General features: G+C 39.0%; 1 protein-coding gene across 1 annotated transcript in view; it reads right to left on the bottom strand.

The window, feature by feature from the left end:
• Positions 1–3,598: 3,598 nt before the first annotated feature.
• Positions 3,599–18,793, bottom strand: part of DBT (dihydrolipoamide branched chain transacylase E2) — a 51,447-nt gene continuing 36,252 nt past the window's right edge. Inside the window, exons 6-11 of the mRNA XM_039228482.1 lie at positions 15,074–15,290; positions 14,263–14,429; positions 11,153–11,230; positions 9,358–9,549; positions 9,146–9,217; positions 3,599–4,445 (exon numbers count right to left, since the gene is read on the bottom strand). Coding sequence (XP_039084413.1) covers positions 4,278–4,445; positions 9,146–9,217; positions 9,358–9,549; positions 11,153–11,230; positions 14,263–14,429; positions 15,074–15,290 — 894 coding nt within the window. The 3' untranslated portion in view covers positions 3,599–4,277. The remainder of the gene's footprint in view (positions 4,446–9,145; positions 9,218–9,357; positions 9,550–11,152; positions 11,231–14,262; positions 14,430–15,073; positions 15,291–18,793) is intronic.

Raw genomic sequence — 18,793 nt, 5'->3', positions numbered from 1 at the left:
TAACCTGGAGACCATGATCTCTCGTAGGATGTCAGGTAAACTGAAATGTGCATTTTCTTTTTTCCTTAATAGGTATCCCTATGGTAAGCCATAGCATCCTGTTAATCTTGGTTTTTCATAGAAATGGGCTTGGAAAACGTAACTTCGACTTTTTCCTTCTGCCATAATTAATATATCAGTATAAGCATAAAACCTCAAAGCTAGTGAACAGATTCTCATGCAAAAATAGATTAGCATGCAAATTTTTTAAGAAAGATGAATAGACTTGAATGCTGACAAAAACTGAGGACTGATGGATGTGGGGGGGAGGGGGGGATGGGCATGGAGGAGGGCACTTTGGGGATGAGCACTGAGTGTTATGTAGAAACTAATTTGACAATAAACTATTTGTAAAAAAAAAAAAAAAAAAAAAAAAAAGAAAGATGAATAGAAGCTACTGAAGCTAGTGATTCATATTTTGACATCAGATGAATTGTCAACACTGCATCATTGGACATTTGAGAATCACATTACTTCTCATTAACATGGAACTAAAGCTAGGAAGAAAATATAAGTATTCTTTGTCAGAGAGACTGTAAAATCTTGGAATCACAACCGACAGTTTAATATTATCTTACTTACCTCCCATTCCCTATTCTACCTCTTCAGCTTCCTCTCTACCCCTCGTCTTAAAGAGCCCTTTTAGAAAACATTCATTATTTACTATGAGGTGGGGTGCCAAGGCAACATCTCACTTTATGTGGTTGACTTTTATTTTTTCATCTGTCCTGATATTCTTCCAGATCCCCTTTCTTATTAGTCGATGTGCTTAAATGGGGCTGACTGATTCCCAGGCTCTAGAGGTGACCGTTATGATTCAAGCCTGGCCAATCAGGGTATTATATTCCCTGGTCCACATTGATAAGCATGAACCAAGCCAGACCAATCAAAACCTTGGGATTTTAACTGGAAACAATGTGAGTTCTAAGGAATGTAAGTCTGGGTACTTGTAGCCATCTTTGTCAACACGCTGGGACAGCTTGACCTGAGAATAAAGTCAACATAAGGCAAAAAAAAAGATCCAAGAGTTACTGAGTGAAGAGACAGAGATATAGAGACAGAGGCACACAGAGACAGAGCAAAAGAGAGATGGTCTTGAATTTATTAAGGCCCTGGATCCAGCCATACCTGAAACTGATGCCCCTGAGGATTTCAGTGACATGAATCAAGTTCCCTTTGCAATATATCCTAGTAAGAATTAGGCTTTTGCCACTAATATTGAAAAAAAGTCCTGACCGTTACACTTTAAAAGTACAGGTTCATGCTGAAGAGGAGAGAAATTCGAACAATGGAATGCAACAAATAGGCCTTGCATTTTTACCCCCCTCAAATCTTTGACCTTTTTGATAGTGATCCTTGTGACCTGTCCCCGGGGACAAGAACAGATGAGAAAACAAGAGAAAGGAAACTCTCTTAGACAGCTTAGAGGAGACCTGAAGAAGGATAATGTAAAATCTGGGCTTCGTTAGGCAATTCACTTGATAGGGTCTCAACCCATTACTACTGTCTGTTGCTTACTAGATTAAGTCAGAGAAGTTGATCAGAGTTGTGTTAAGATGTGATGTGATAGACTAGCAAGTGGGCTCACATGGGTTGAGCCTCAGTTTGCACATTAGTGGCTATGGGACATTAAAAAATTGTTATGTATCTTCTGGTCTTCTATAACCAGAAATGGATAAAATATCTTCTGTGGCAGAGATGGCAATAATCCCTAGTATTCATCCTCTCCTTCACCCTGAGTAACACAATATTTAGCACATGCCCTCTCATATTAAGCACATGCCCTCTCATTTCCCAGCTTCCTTTGCAGCTAGGTGTGGCCTCATGACTAAGTTATAGTCAATGGGAGGTAAGGGGCAGTGTCTAGTGTAGCTTTGGGGAATCTTCTTTAAGAGACAACGGATCATACGGTTCTTAGAAGTCTGCAAATGCCGTTAACAGGGAATTGGTTAAATTATGGTACCTCCTCTCCTTTTTTTTTTTAATGTTTTATTTACTTCTGAGAGAGAGAGAGAGACAGCGTGACCAGGGGAGGGTCAGAGAGAGAGGGAGATACAGAATCCAAAACAGGCTCTAGGCTCTGAGCTAGCTGTTAGTACAGAGCCCGACACAGGGCTCAAACCCACGAACCGTGAGATCATGACCTGAGCTGAAGCCAGACACTTAACCGACTGAGCCACCCAGGCGCCCTTGGTGCCTCCTCTCCTAACCCTCCCAGACAGGATTAGCAGCATGTATTAGATGCCCTCCTAGCACCCTGGTTTTTCCCCAGTTAGACACGTAATGATATTTTAACCTTTTTTTAATTATGTCATTTTTTGGATAGTTTTTATTTATTTCTGAGAGAGAGAGAGAGAGAGAGAGAGACAGTGTGAACAGGGGAGGGTCAGAGATAAGGGGAGACACAGAATACGAAACAGGCTCCAGACTCTGAGCTAGCTGTCAGCACAGAGCCCAGTGCAGAGCTTGAACCCACGAACCATGAGATCATGACCTGAGCTGAAGTTGGATGCTTAACCAACTGAGCCACCAAGGCACCCCTTACTTTTAAAATTATTTAACACCTGCCTCCTCTGCTAGACTGTAAACCTGATGGAGGTGGGGCCATGAGGGGAGGCCAGTGCTTAGCACCAAGCTTAGTACACAGTAGACGTTTAATATCAAATGTATAACAAATACAACAGAATATTATGCAGCCATTTAAAAGTATGATAATGTAGAGTTGTTTATTGACATGTCAAATTACTTGTAATATAATGTTAAATTAAAAAATCAAATTATAAAATAGTAGATAAAGCACGATCTGATTTTTATAAAAAGAAGAGCTATGTATACAGATACCTTGATCAAAATGTTAATAGCGGTATGATCCTGGATGACTTTATTTTCCTTGTGATTCTTTGTACTTCCTAAATTTAAAAAATGATAGCATTCATTTGATCCATTATTTTCTAATTTACACATAATTTTCATCTTGAAAAAAAATCAAGTAGATTTAAAACAACTTTTTTTTCCTCACAAAATTTCACTTGAGCATACAGTAGTCAATTACACAACATTAGAAGCAAACTGGATTTCTGAATGCAAATCAAAACGTTGGATTATATTCACTTTGATGCTATTTCTGATTAAAGCGGGGCTCTTACAAAATGATGATGATGATATCTTCATATTTATATGAGATTATTTTAATGTCCATAATTACCCACTAGACTCTTCTCTCTCCTCTTATGCACATTCCTTCTTAGGATATGGAGAATGGAATACATCTTAATTTCTTATTCTATTCTATGTGTTAGCTGAAGACAAGAAAGATAAAAAATAGTTAAAAGGCAATGGACTTCTAAATGTAAGACAATGTCAGCGGCTGCTACATTTAAAGCACTTTTCTTACATGAGGCAAGTTTGCAGAGGTGAAGATTTTTTCCTAACAAAACACCAAAAAGTTACCAAAATTCTAAAAGTGTATCTATTTTAGACAAACACTTTTGATGGCCTTACTGGTTATAAAACTATAACTGGGCTTTTTTTTTCTTCTTTTAAAGAAGTTCTACACCCAAGTTGGGGCTTGAACTCATGACTTCAAGATCAAGAGTCACATGCTTTTCTGACTGAGCCAGCCAAGCACCCCTATAATTGGGCATTTTTAAGATTAGCTTATAATTTTCTCTTTTAAAAGATATTAGTTTATATAAACAAGACATTTACAGATAATCTCTACAGAGCAACATAACTGTGGGTATCTTAAAAGATTAAGTATAATTGCACTTATTATATACAACAGTTAGCATTATTGTGGGGAAATGGAAGACACTTTTGCGTATAAATTCCATTTCCCAACTATGTTATTGAAAAGTTTCATTAAAGGTCAGTCTAAAATTAAAACAAGGAAAAGAAAAAAATAGGGTAAATACTAGATATGGCAATCTGCCTTTTAGTAACATTAATTTTGTTGTTATAAATCTTGCTAGTTTCAGTCCATGGACACAAAGACCTCAGCACCATAATAAGAAGTCATGCTATGACCTATAAAATGTGACAGCCCCAGGAGAACTAGTATACCATTATTTATTTTCTGTAAAGAGTCTAACAGAACAGAGACAAATATTGCGCCTTGGAACCTTAATCACACAATACAAATCATTAATAATACAGATTGTGATGAAGAACGTGTGCTGCGCAACTACGCTCTACATGTTCTCTGGAAGCTGAAAAAGTTCAGTGACGCCTTATAGTCTTCATTTCAGATCTAGGAGCATAAAAGCTGGGTTCTCTAAGTAGGATTTCCACAAATTAGAGAAGCGTGACATTGTAGCACCATCGATAATTCTGTGATCAGCTGACCAGCTCACGTTCATTATCTGTGCCTTATACACTTCTCCTTTCTGGTTAAATCGGGGAAGGGCCTAGAAATAAGGCAAAGAACAGAGTCAGCCTTCACTTGCTCCAAGCGCAAGGTCTAGCAACAGCCATGGTGAAGGATTAGGCAACCCCCCTTCCTGTGATAGAGAAGAAAGGGGCATCCCAAGTGACTTGGAAATTTTTCCCATCTTTGTATTTGCCTCAAGGTTTTCACTTTCTCCAAGGTACTTCCTGTCCTCTGTACAATTTCCATACATACAGTAAATCTCACTTCAGATTTCAATTTTGTTAAAACAAATATTTATTGAGCAGCTACTATATGTCAGGGTACTTTTCTTGACTCGGGCTAAAGCAGAGAACAAAACAAACAATCCTTGCCTTCCTGGAGCTACCATTTTAATGGAGAAAGAGAGACAGTTGACATAAATAAGAAAATACATAGCATGTTAGACAGCGAAAAGTACAAAGGAAAAAATAAAGCCATGTGGAAAGGGGAGAGAATGTAGGCAGTGGCTAGATGTAGGCAGCATTTTTTGTTTGACAGTGTGAGCAGGGAAAGCCTCACCAACATTTCCTCACTGAAGGTGGTGAGGAAACAAGCCAGATGGGTCCTCCAAGAGAGACAGAGAGGAAACATGACTTTGAAGTGTTGGAGGAACAGCAAAGTAGGCAGGGCGGCTGATGGAGAGGCAGGGTGAGAGGTGGGAGATGAGGTCACAGATGGGACAGAAAGAAAGTGAGGCACATTGTCAAGAGCAATGCTTCTCAGTCTGTTTTGGTAAATGACCTATTGTTGTTTTTTTTAAATTTCTAATCCAGGTGCATCTGGGTGGCTAAGTCAGTTGGGCGTACGACTTTGGTTCAGGTCAATATCTCGTGGTTCATGGGTTCGAGCCCTGAGTTGGACTCTGTGCTGACAGCTTGGAGCCTAGAGCCTGCTTCAGATTCTGTGTCTCCCTCTCTCTCTGCCCCTCCCCAACTTGTACTCTGTCTCTGTCTCTCTCTCTCTCAAAAATAAATAAAAAGATAAATTAAATAAAATTTCTAATCCACTGCAAGTTATTTTTAAAAATATATCTAACGTAAATTACAGAAAGAAAATTAAAAAGATATATAAATCATAAGCCTTAACGTCTTCTTATTAGATTCAATAGACCTAAAATCACCTGTCAAACTTCTGTGAGAGCGTCTAAGCGCTACTCTCCCTTTCTGTACTAATCTCACAGTCTGGATACAATCATGGCCCCACACGGGTCCCTGATCACACTGAGTAGCACCAGTGGAGGGCCACACAGGCCACTGCAGCTACTTTGGCTCTGATCCTGAGTGAGGTGAGAAGCTCTTCACCGTTTCCAAGCAGAATGGTCATTTACTGATAGGGGAGGTAAGTTTTGAGGGTGGGAATGGTGAGGAAAGGAACAGGAAATTTAAGATGCCTAATTAATATCCAACCAGGATACATGGATTTGCAGATCAAAGGAGAGAGATAAGCTTGAGTGTCATCAGTATATAAATGGTACTTAAAGCTATAAGGTGGGATCAGATAAAGAAAACGGCCAGAAGGGGGCCCTGAAATACCCCAAAGCTTACAGATTGGGAGATAGGGAAGTTTGAGCAAAGGAGCCTCGGAGGTAATAAGCAGTAGGCAGAAGGAAAGCCACAAGAGCAGGTATTCTTCATGTCACAGTGAAAGATGTTTTCCACGGGGGGGAGGGGGGGTGCTCAACTGACTCCGGTGCAGCCAACAGGTCAAGGACAAGGACTGGGAACTGAGTTATGTGGGGGTTTTAGTCACTTAGACCACTTAGCAACGAGAAGGTCAAAATTTATAGTGAAAACAGGGAATGGCAAAGGAGAGACGACACAATGAAAGAAAGGAATTAAATACGCACTATTTGTTCCTACCAACCAATATTAGAAGACTTACACTCCAAGAACTATTTTTCATAGCTTGATGAAATCACAGGTACAATGATTTGGTAAAAATACATCTATTGAACAGATTTCTGTACACCAATGTTCATAGCTGCCCTATTCACAATAGCCAAAGAAGGAAAACAACCCAAATACTCATTAGAGATGAACAACAGATAAACAAAAGGTGATGTATACATAGGAGTTTGTTGGGCCAATGAAGAACTTCAGGAGATGGATGGTGGTGACGGTGTAAACACGTGAATGTTCTTACTGCCACTGAACTGTACACATTAAAATGATAAATTTATGTTTTGTAGATCTTACCATAATTACGTGTGTGTGTGTACACACACACAATCCAGAAGAAAATACATCTCTTTAAGGAAAAGAAAAACAAAACTTTGTCAGATAGGTATGGTGGCTTGCAAACTGCAGGAAGTCAGAATTCTGAGAGATTCAGGGGCGCCTGGGTGGCTCAGTCAGTTAAGTGTCTGACTTCGGCTCAGGTCGTGATCTCACAGTTTGTGGGTTTGGGCCCCGCGTTGGGCTCTGTGCTGACAGCCAGCTCGGGGCCTGGAGCCTGTTTTGGATTCTGTGTCTCCCTCTCTCTCTGACCCTCCCCTGCTCACACTGTCTCTCTCTCTCTCAGAAATAAATAAAACATTAAAAAAAAAAAAGAATTCTGAGAGATTCAAATGCTGAATTCTTGCTGGGTGGAGAATGGGTGACAGGGAAATTATATTCAGAGACATACCTGATTTGCAAAGAACAGAGTCTCACTATGGGTTTTAGGGTCCTTTTTCCCTAACTCCTCCATGTGCCAGAAGGAAAAGTAGATGCTAGGAAAAGGGAGTAACGTACCAGCTAAAGTATTATCTGCAAGAAAACAAATCAAAGGGGGCGCCTGGGTGGCTCAGTTGGTTAAGCATCCGACTTCGGCTCAGGTCATGATCTCACAGTTCGTGGGTTTGAGCCCCGCGTCGAGCTCTGTACTGACAGCTCAGAGCCTGAAGCCTGTTTCGGATTCTGTGTCTCCCTCTCTCTCTGACCCTCCCCTGCTCACGCTGTCTCACTCTCTCTCTCAGAAATAAATAAAACATTAACAAAAAGAAAGAAAGAAAGAAAACAAATCAAAGGCTGAATGCGGGGTGCCTGGGTGGCTCAGTTGGTTAAGTGACCAACTCTTGATTTCGGCTCAGGTCATGATCTCACAGTTTGTGGGATCCAGCTCCACGTCAGGCTCTGGGCTGGCAGCACGGAGCCTGCTTGGGACTCTCTCTCTTCCTCTCTCTGTTTCTGCCCTCCCCTGCTCATGTGCTCTCTCAGTCTCTCTTTCTTTCTCTCAAAAAAAATAAGTGAACATTAAAAAAAAGAAGAAAATATTCTTGTTTAAATTTAAAGATATTTGAAGTACAATTACAGAGGCTTTATATTTTGTGTTTTTTTTTGTTTGTTTGTTTGTTTTTACCTGAGGTCAAGTATCGTGTCTGAATCACATGGCTTTTGAATGGTAGAACCTGGTTCTTTTTTTTTTCCTAAGTCTTTATTTTGAGAGACAGAGAGCGAGTGGGGGAGGGTCAGAGAGAGAGGGAAACACAGAATCTGAAGCAGGCTCCAGGCTCTGAGCTAGCTGTCAGCACAGAGCCTGACGCAGGGCTCGAACCCACAGACCATGAGATCATGACCTGAGCCGAAGTTGGATGCTTAACCAACTGAGCCACCCAGGCGCCCCTATATTCCATTTTTGAAAGAGAATTCTTAACACTGAAAAGTTATTGATCTGATGAGGGTAAGGCTCATATTTACGTTTCTTGGAACGCTAGTTCTTTATTCTAAGTCAGTGTCTCCTAAAACATGGCTTCAGGTCACTCAGGTTGGAACCACCAGAGTTCTTTTTTTTTTTTTTTTTTAATTTTTATTTTTTTTTTATTTCTAGGAGAGAGAGAGACAGCGTGAGCAGGGGAGGATCAGAGAGAGAGGGAGTGACAGACTCTGAAACAGGCTCCAGGCTCTGAGCTGGCAGTCAGCACAGAGCCCGACACGGGGCTCGAACCCACAAACCATGAGATCATGACCCAAGCGAAAGTCGGACGTTCAACCGACTAAGCCACCCAGGTGCCCCTCACCTGAGTTCTTATTTAAAGTGTTAAGTTCTGGAAGCTCTGTCCCCAAGGCCAAGAATACTGCATTTTCTTTTAAAACTTTATTTATTTTGGGAGAATGAGAGAGAGAGGGAAAGAAAGAGAGACAGACAGAGAGAATTCAAGCAGGCTCCACACTGTCAGCACAGGTCCCGACGTGGGGATCAAACCCACAAACAATGAGATCACAACCTGAGCCAAAACTAAGAGTCAAGATGCTTAACTTGGGGAGCCACCCAGGTGCCCCAAGAATATTGCATTTTTAACTAGTACTCTCACTGGTTCTTGAACAGAGTGAAGTGTGAGCAAAATGCTCTAAATGGTGTCTCACTGTGTTATAAACAATCATTTGTACTGGCCTATTATTATCTTTGGTATTGGGAAATAAAGGTATTTTGATAGAAGCAGATTAGCTATATTTGTAGTAATCCAGAAAGACTCTCATCAGTGCCTGGCATAAACCATGATGGTTGATCCACACAGAAGAAGCCAGATCACCACCATATTATACATAAAGGCAGATACTACAATTGCAGGACTACCTCTTAGGAAGAATTAATTGGCTTACTGAGCCAAATGTTAGACTCAGACCTACAAAGCCAGGGGAAAACCTCAGAAATGTCACTCTTTTGTGTTTACTCTCCCAATTTGCTAAAACTCTTTTGCCAGTCATTTAATAAACACACCTTAATTGTTCCGAGAGCCCCAATTGCTACTTCGGGTGGCAGTATCACTGGTTTGGCATAGGTACCACCGATCTAAAGAAAAAAAAAAGTAAAAAGAAAGAGTAGAAAAATTAAGCATTTGAGGAACAAATGGCAAATGAAATATTTTTCACTGAATATATGATCAGAAACTGTAAGTTACGGTTTATGAATGTGAACATTTCTTTACTCACTGATCCAATGTTGGAAAGAGTAAATGTTCCTCCTGTAAGCTCGGTGGTGCTGAGCTGACCTGCAGAGCCCAATTTCTGAAGGCGGTTTAGCTCGGCGGCGATCTCAAATATAGAGCAGATCTGAACGTTTTTCACATTAGGGACAATCAGCCCCTGTTCAGTATCCATTGCGATACCAATGTTGTGAGAAGCCTAAAAAAAAGGATACAGGAAGCCTTTTCATAAGTTAACAGAAAAGAAGAGAACAATCTTCACTGTCTTATAAAAACAGCAACCACAAACTGTTTCTACCAGATTGGTGATGATTTAAATAAGTTTTAAAGAATTTTAAAAGAAATTTTGCAAAAGATAATGTCTTATTGGTAAGAATATAGGGCAACAGGCTATTTCTATACATTACTAGTGGATGTATAAGCTGGTGGGTATATAAGATTTTCTGGGGAATATTTATCAATATATACCAACATTTATATAACTTTGTGTTTAGGAGATAAATACAGAAGTATAAAGAGGTACACAGGGATAGTGAATTCAGACTAAGTCTGAGAAACTGCAAACAATCAAAATGTGCATCAATAATAAGCCACTGGTTAAACAAATAACAAAATCATATTTATTGACGTAATAATGTCCATTAACTATTAAATGAGAAAGAAATAAGTTTTAAAAACTTTAAGTTATTAAGACAATACATATAAATACACATGATTTTTTTTTTAAAGTACGTGAAAATAAAATCCTGGAAGGATGCCCATCTTCATAAAAACAGTAAATTATTTGGGGTCACGGGATTGAAGATAAAGATGGTTACATGGGACTGAAGATAAAGATTCTTGTCTGAATTTTTTTTGCAACAAGTATATACTCAATCAGGAAATTGTATTAATCATATATATGAATCATATCATATGGGAAGATTTTATTTTATTTTATTTTATTTTTTTTATATTTTTGTTTATTTCTAGGAGAGAGAGAGACAACATGAGCAGGGGAGGGTCAGAGAGAGAGGGAGATACAGACTCAGAAACAGGCTCCAGGCTCTGAACTGGCAGTCAGCACAGAGCCCGACGCGGGGCTCGAACCCACAAACCGCGAGATCATGACCTAAGCAAAAGTCGGATGCTTAACCGACTAAGCCACCCAGGCGCCCCCATATGGGAAGATTTTAAATCCAACCAGTTAACATAGCTAAGCTCACTACCAGGTTGTATGTTTCTAATGAGAACTATAAATAAGGATCAGCATCTCCAAAAGTGTTCTCAGTTTCAATAAATCTTCAGTCCAAACAGAAGAGTTCACTCAAATGGAATCCATACTTTCATTACTTTTCCTATTTCTGTTTAAATTATTCTGGTTTTAAAAACTGCAAGAACTCCATTTTGAGAGAGGTTATTTCTCTGAGAGGAGGGTATGCACAATGGTTAACCTAATCCATTGCCTGACAGCCATTTATTTCCATTATTTTAAGTAATAAACCAAACGGGCTTAAAAATGGTCCTCCAAACCTCCAATGGTCTTTGTGTTTGAATACACAGACCGTGAGATCATGACCTGAGCCGAAGTCGGCCACTTAACCGACTGAGCCACCCAGGCGCCCCTGAACAGTATCCTAATTAACCAAGAAAACCATTAACAACAGCAAGAAATTGTACCTTGGTTCAATATTTTTATCCCATACCTTTAATCTAGTCTAAAAAAAAAAATCACTATTTGAGGTACAAAAGATTTTCTAACCTACAAGTACATCTGCACTATTTTCTGTATTTGCAAGAACTTGGCAGAACACAGAGCCGACCTTATATGTTATGTTCTGGCAGTTTTCATCCACAGAAGCATTAAGGATAGGAAACTGTAGTAGTCCCAAGGAAGCGGCCTGTTGAACAGAAAGAGAATGAAGCATTAGCGCTTTTAACTCAGGACACTGGAAGCAGAGGTGGGTGGGAGGGAATGAGGGAGTGATCTCTTAATTTACATGGAGCTTAATTTCATGTCTCTATGTACCTAGGCCTATTACTCCCAATGTTACTTCCAAGCAAAGTGCAGCCAGGTCCCCCTAATCACCTAAGAAAAAAAGATAACGTTGTCAAGAAGCTGTAAACATCAAGGAGATTTTCAAAATAACTATATAGACTGACCAAAGTACCAAAGAAAATGTCTAAATTCTATGTGATTTCCTCACTTACACATAGAATCTTACTTGAGAAGTAAACTTGCAGTTCAAAACACTGAATTAAAACACAAAAAGGTAGTAGCTGTTTCCCTGTGGAGAAGGAACAGGTGATTAAGGGTTTCCAAGGGCACAGATCTCGCTGGCGTTCCACTTGGTGTCCGGGGCCAGGTGAAGGGCAGACCTGGTGCAAACAGTTACTTTGGAGTCCACCTCCCCAAACTCTCCCTCCTCTGCCTTCTTCTCCCTTAATCTCCCTGTCTTTTTTCCTCTTCTTACTTTGTAACACTCCTCTTCTGTCCATATTCAAGTTTTCCTAACTGTTCCCTAAATGTTCTCTGTATCTGTTTCTCTGCCCACCCAGGATCTAATCAAAGCTCACACATTGTATTTGGTTGTCATGCTTGTATTCAGTTTAAAAAATAGGAAAATAAAAATGCTTAAGATTGTCCTTAAAATCCAGCCTCCTTTAGTCCAATTAAGAGCCCTTTATATGCACCGTGTTAATATTTGTCTGTAGGTCAGTGGACGTGTCAGGAAAAGAAATCATTTCCTTGAACTGAAGAATTAAGGCAGGTTTTATTAAGCATTTGATTTGACAACTGTAACTTTAATCTTCTGTATATAAAAACCCATAGCTAAGGTTAAAGTGTTACACATAAAAACGGTATTTTGAATGTAATCCAGATTTTGTAAAAGAAGAAACAAAGTGTGTATCCACAGATACGAGGTCATTTTTTCCTTCTACAATACACTGTACTATTTTCCAAATGTTCTGAAACTTATTTAGGCAGAAAAAAATGTTGTTTTAAAACAAATAAAGCACACTAAATTTTATTTTCAAAATAAAGATATTTCATTCAGACTGGAACAATGAAGAAAGATAATAAAATAAATTCAATATATTAAAAAGTTGGTCTCTGATTGCTTCAAAACAGACATCACTGGCATCACTCACATTATTTTTAACTCTTCATTTTCCAGCTCTTTCCCTCAGCCTACAAATCTCCTCCAGTTTTTCCAGGAGGGAAGGAGGGCAAGTGGAACCTTTCTTTACACCAAACAACCACTATAATTGCCCTCTGTGCCTATGCTCTGCCTTTTACCACATATTTTTAGTGTCTCTTCTTCCTCAATTTCTATTCATTCACCAACTAACTGGAATCAAGCTTCGACCTCAACAATACTTTATTCAATCAGTTCTGGCTAAGGCTCCTCATGACCTCTTCATTACTAATCCAATAACCTGTTCCCATCCCAACTTTTTTTTTTAAGGGCTTTATAATTTATTATTTTTTAAGTAATCTCCACACTCAACATGGGGCTTAAACTCATGACCCCAATATCAAGAGTCACATGCTCTAATGACTGAGCCAGCCAGGTGCCACCCATCCCAACTTTCTTCTTGTCTTTTGGTGTGAGAAGCTGAAGGAATGGCCCCAATGGTTCAAGCCTCTCTTGTATCCATGCCCTTTGGTACTGCTCGGAGCTCAGTCATGTGCCTTGCTTTGGCCAATTAGATAAGAACAAGCTTGATGCGGCAAAGCTTAGAAAAAGTGCCTGAGTGTTTCTGCTTCCTCTCTTCATCCCTGCCAGTACTATGAGCAGGCTAGGATGCTGGGGGGAAAGAAAGATGTAAGGGAGAGAAATGAGTTATCCCTGCCAAGGCCAATCCTACACCAGCCCATCCACCCTACTAGCTGTCTGTAGACACAGAAATAAGCTCTGCCAAGCTCAGTAGACTGGTCCTGCTTACCTGTGAACTCATGAGAAATAATAAATGGCTGTTATTTCAAACTACCAAATTTGGGGGTGATCTGTTACACTGACTTCTAGGAGACTCTTTCTTGGTTGTCATACCACTGGCCCCACTCACTCTCTTCTGCTGAAGACAGTGAAGGAGACCACTGAAAAGAACTGGGGAATAATACAGTGATTTCATTTATGGAAGATCAGTCTCAGTGCAGTATGGAGAAAGGGCTAGAAGGAAGCCAGCCACACTAGAGTTAGAGATCCAGTATGCATTTTTGAGTGAAACAGACCAGAACCCGAAACCTGGCTTTTCCACTCATGAGTTCAATATATCCTTGACAGGTTTCTCAACTTCTCTGAGCCCTAATTTCCTTAAACAGAAAGTGAAGATAACAATATTTGCATGTCAGGGTTATTCTGAGAATTAACAGAGATAATATATACAGCATGCTTAGCACATAGTCCGCCACAAGGTACCTGCTTCATAAATGGTTGTTAATGTGAGCTAGACATAGAGCTGATTAAAGTCAGCTGAGTGTCTTGTGTTTGTTGTTGTTTAGTTTGTTTCTGACTCTCTTGTTTTATACTGGTCCCAAGGCCTAGAAACAATTCCCAGGACATTCAGTATAAGTTTGTTGAATAAATGAAAATGAATACACGTCAATGATATGCAAGATCAATACCAAGTCTCATTTTTGTTCAAATCAGGATTTTGCTGGAGTGATCATTTCAGAATTAAAGGCTTTACTTAACTGGCAAGACAGTCCTTTAGCTAGCTCAAAAAGATGAGCTGATAAAAATACGACACAAATGTCAATTTTATAAAATCCTATGAAACAAAGAAATGGTGCACTTGTACATTTTTCTAACTATGTGATATGGTGTAAGTTAATGTTTTTCTCTAAATTCATGGTTAATAGTGTATATTTGCAAACCAAAATTTTAAGGGCCTATTCAAGCCCTGTTTGACACAAATGAAATCTCACCTTTAAGAAGAAGGGCATAAAGGAGAGATTAATTCCACGGGCAAAAGCAATGGGTTTTAATTCTTCTCGTAACTTAACCAATTCAGTAAGGTCAACCTCATCACAATACCCAAAGTGAGGTATCTTTAGGGCCATAGTCATGGTCTTGACCATTGCTTTGTGAAAGCCTGGAAAACATTAAATACATATATATTTTTTGAATTCTCAAATCATTTAAAGCTTTTTATTGAAATTGAACATTCTCTAATGTTATTTACTTTTCCAACTAAACTTTTCCTCTTGAGGCTACCATCTTCATTCCATAAATTGAAAGACACTAATTCCAATGCTGAAGCACTGACTACAGCATAGCACCCAGGGTCAAGTGTAATAATATTAGGAAGTAACTGCCTTCAATGCTGTGGTATATAAAGAAAATATATAAAAAGATGCAAGCCATGCATTTACTTAATGGATTTCTTGCAAAGCCATGCTTCTGGAAGTTAATTATCCTAAGAGTTTATAAATAACCAATCAGAGCTAGTTATTTTCAAGGTAACTAAAAATTGTTAACATCTTAAGTCTTCAAAAAGAGCAATTATCAGTATACACGTGTACAATCCAAGGAACCTGCTAACATATTACTCTTCAGACATTAGCAGAAATGCACTGAAACTTTTCCTGGAAAAAATTGTGTTATTCTACCACTAAAAAAGGGGGAATTTGAACTTTCCTGTCAGTAAGAATTGAAAACACCATACTATACATATGGATCTACTGAAGTAAATTTCCCCAAAGAACTTGTCCTAGTGTCTTACATTACTGTCATTACCTTTGATGGGTTCTGTTTTGTCTTTGCCTGTGAATACTGGAAGTTTTGATATTGGTATAGGAATAGTTCTGTCTTTTGGTTTGGGTGGAGGTGGCGCAATTTCAGCTTTTGGTGAAGGAGGTAAAATAGCTCCAGTCTGCTTTTCCAAATAGTTGAGAATATCTTCTTTAAGTATTCTGCCATCTTTTCCTGAGCCAACAACTTCACTCAGCTTAATCTAAAAAAAATGACACATCTTAATGCTAAATATAATATTTTCTAAAAATAAATATGTCCAATATTTAAGTTTCTAAATGGAATTTAACCAATTGAAAATTTAAAAAAAGATCTCTGCCCAACAAATTAGTATAAGGAAATAACATTTTTTAATATCCTAATAGAATGCTAAAAGAACTATAGCTGCCCTTCATATGTAATAATTTGTTACTTTTTAAAATTCATTTGTTACTTTTTTTAAAGTTTATTTTTTAAGAGAGAGAGAGGTTTATTTTTTAAAGTTTATTTTTTAAGAGCTCTCTCTCTCTCTCATAAGCGGGGGCGGGGCAGCAAGAGGGCGACAAAGGAACCAAAGCAGACTCCTCATTGCAGCAGAGAGCCTGATTTAGGGCTTGAACTCAGGAACTTCAAGATTATGACCTGAGCCGAAGTCAGACCCTTAACTGAGCCACCCAGGCACCCCACATTTGTTACTTTTGTATATACTGTTCATTTACCAATGCAGTATCTACACTGCATATAATACACAGCTATGAAAACTTAAATTTTTAAGCAACCATTTTTAAACTTCTTGCATAGTTCTCACTAGATTTCTTTTTTGAGACTATATAAGAAGTCAAAGTTTAAAGAGTTAAACACTGTGACAAATGTCGGCCAATGTTTCTGATGGACTCAGTCATGTCAAGCAGTGACTTAAGCAGCCAAAGGCATTGCAGCTAACAGCGGGCTGCATCACCCAAACCAGCGCAGTACTAAGGACTGATGACAGTAAGGTCATGTGAACCGGAAGAACCAGGAACTGATTTGAACCAGAAGAGGCCTGTCAAAGCCGAAGACTAATTAAACTCCTTTAAACAGAGAAGACTTCTGTAGCCAAAGCTCTGCAGATGCTGACCCTCCCACATGTGACTGCATTGGAAAGGCAGTTATTACCAAAGGTTCACCTGACTGACCTCTGAACAGAGGAGACCCTATCCCCTACTGCATGAACATGATCAGCAGCGTGTGCCCAGAGCTGACCTAGATCTGAGTGCGCCCTCACCTCTGCTCTCAAATGCATACTCGGGAACTGACTTCCAGTTGGATTTGTTAACTTCTTACCCCTCACTGTATCTTGTTTGTTGTGCTGTATTGTGACATGTGTGAAGCCAAGTTAAATGCTTTATGATTGGATAAAGCTGACACTGTGGAAAGACACACTCATGTACATGCCTTTATGGCACGTTTGAAACAACTTGGCTATCAGTAAACCAGTAATAGTTAAAATAATCACCATACAAAAGCTTTCTTACTTTTTTTCTGATAGTTGTTTAAGAAAGGGAAGTAGAAAACACTGAAATGAGGGGCACCTGGGTGGCTCAGTTGGTTAAATGTCTGACTTCGGCTCAGTCATGATCTCTAGGTTTGCAAGTTTGAGCCCCATGTAGGGCTCTGTGCTGACAGCTCAGAGCCTGGAGCCTGCTTCAGATTCTGTGTCTCTATCTCTCTCTGCCCCTCCCCCACTCATGCACACTCTCTCTTGCTCTCTCAAAAATAAACACTGAAAAATATTGCAATTAATTTTACTGAGACATATTTGAAATGTTGAGTTTCTCAGCCCAAGTTAAATGACACATATATGTTTTATTATTGCTTTCTACAGAATAATAAGTGATATAACTCCACTTTCCAGTAGACACTCATTGTGAGATTGTGATTTATGACAAGTATATTTTTGGTCTTCCTCCCAATTTCAGGCACAGAACTCCTAAAATCCTTGAAATGACCAACGATTAAAAAAAAAAAAAGTGTCTTTTATGATGTGAATGAAGCTTTGTAAAGCCCTTAGGGAACCTAAAGATGAAGGCTGGTTGCCAGGGGGAACCAACCACGTGATTAGAAGTTTGTACCTTTCGGTACCCTTATCCCAAACTCGGTGAGCAGAGAGGACAGGAGGTTGGATCAGTCGCCAACGGGAGCAGAGAGGACAGGAGGTTGGATCAGTTGCCAACGGGTTACGTAATGAAGCCTCCAAAAAAATCCAACACGCTTGGAGGTATTTGGAGAGCCTTCATGTTGGTGAATAATGGAGATTTGGGGAGAAGGGAGCACCTGGAGAGGGCCTCTATATCTCTTTCTTCGTATAGCTTTCCATCCCTCCATCTGGCTGTTCCTGAGTGTATTCTTTTCTAATGAGTCAGTAATCTAGTGAGTACATGAGTTTCCTACATTGTGTGAGCTGCTCTAGCAAATTAATCAAACCCAAAGGGGGGATTGTGTGGACTTCTCATCTATAGCCAGGAGGCCAGAAGTATAGGTAATAACCTGGGGTTGCGACTGGCATGCTAAATTGGAGGGTGGGCCAATAGAACCTTCTGTCTGTAGGCAGTGGGTCAGAAGCATTGCCGATAGCCTGGCGAAAGGGCATAGGAAGTGTTGTGGGGGGAGGGTGGGCAGTCTAGGAGGATGGAATTATTAACCTGTCAATTCTGGCACTGTCTGTGAGCAGACAGTGTCAGAACTGAGCTGAACTGGAGGATACCCAGTTTGTGTCCAGAGAATTGCTTGCTGCGGGGACCTTGCCCACCCTTGGTATACACATTGGAACTGGGCCCAGGAACCAAAGTTTCATGATTTTTTTTGGAAACATTGTGATCTGGCTTTATTTAATCCTCTTCTGTGTTTGGTTACAGACATAGTATATTCTTGTTAAATTTAATTCTGTTTAAATAGACATATAAGATTAGATGATGGCTTCATACTCGGTGTGTATTAATTAATTCCTCAGGGTTTAATGAAGTCCTGCTTCATTTGTATTACTGTTTCTCTAAGGATGACTTCAGAAGAATAAAAGACTTAAAAAAAAAGACTTTATCATGTCAAACATTTAGTTTATAACAAAGAATTCTGAGAATTAAAAAAAATGTTTAGGTAATTTCAAACAACTGTAAATGGCATTGGTTTGTAATTTGAAAACAAATTCAATTCATAAATACATAAACTGTTAAAAAAGAAAAGGTGATTTATAATAACAAACCTAGTGATTTCCAGTAATTACACAAATCTCTAGTTATTATATACATCTGTAAGAAATGGCATAGGAAAACAAAATCATGCATTGCTATAGGTAGTTTTTCTATATAATTAAGAAAAAACCATTAGTAAAAGAGTTTATAACTTTCAAAGCAATACACAAGTTTATTTCATCTGACGCTTGTAACAATGTAGTATTCTATGCTATTTTTTCTATTTTCTATTATGCTAAATAGTCTTCATATTTGAACACATTGAAGCGCTGCATAAATTTTCATTAAGTGTTTATAACATAACTTACCCAAGCATATCCCTCATTTTGAACCCATATGTGCCTTCTCACTTTGAGCTATATAAAACACTTGGAAGAATGTATCCTAGATTATTTCCTTGGGATAGTTTCCCAATGTTAGGATAATAGTCTAAAGGGAAATGAACATTTTAATAACTCATTACATATTTCTAAAATGTAAGCTTCTTTTTTTTCCCACT

This window comes from Hyaena hyaena, unplaced genomic scaffold (assembly GCF_003009895.1).
Source record: "Hyaena hyaena isolate Hyena2069 unplaced genomic scaffold, ASM300989v1 scaffold_32, whole genome shotgun sequence".
In the NCBI taxonomy this organism is placed as follows: domain Eukaryota; kingdom Metazoa; phylum Chordata; class Mammalia; order Carnivora; family Hyaenidae; genus Hyaena; species Hyaena hyaena.
This window is presented reverse-complemented; position numbering and strand designations above follow the sequence as displayed.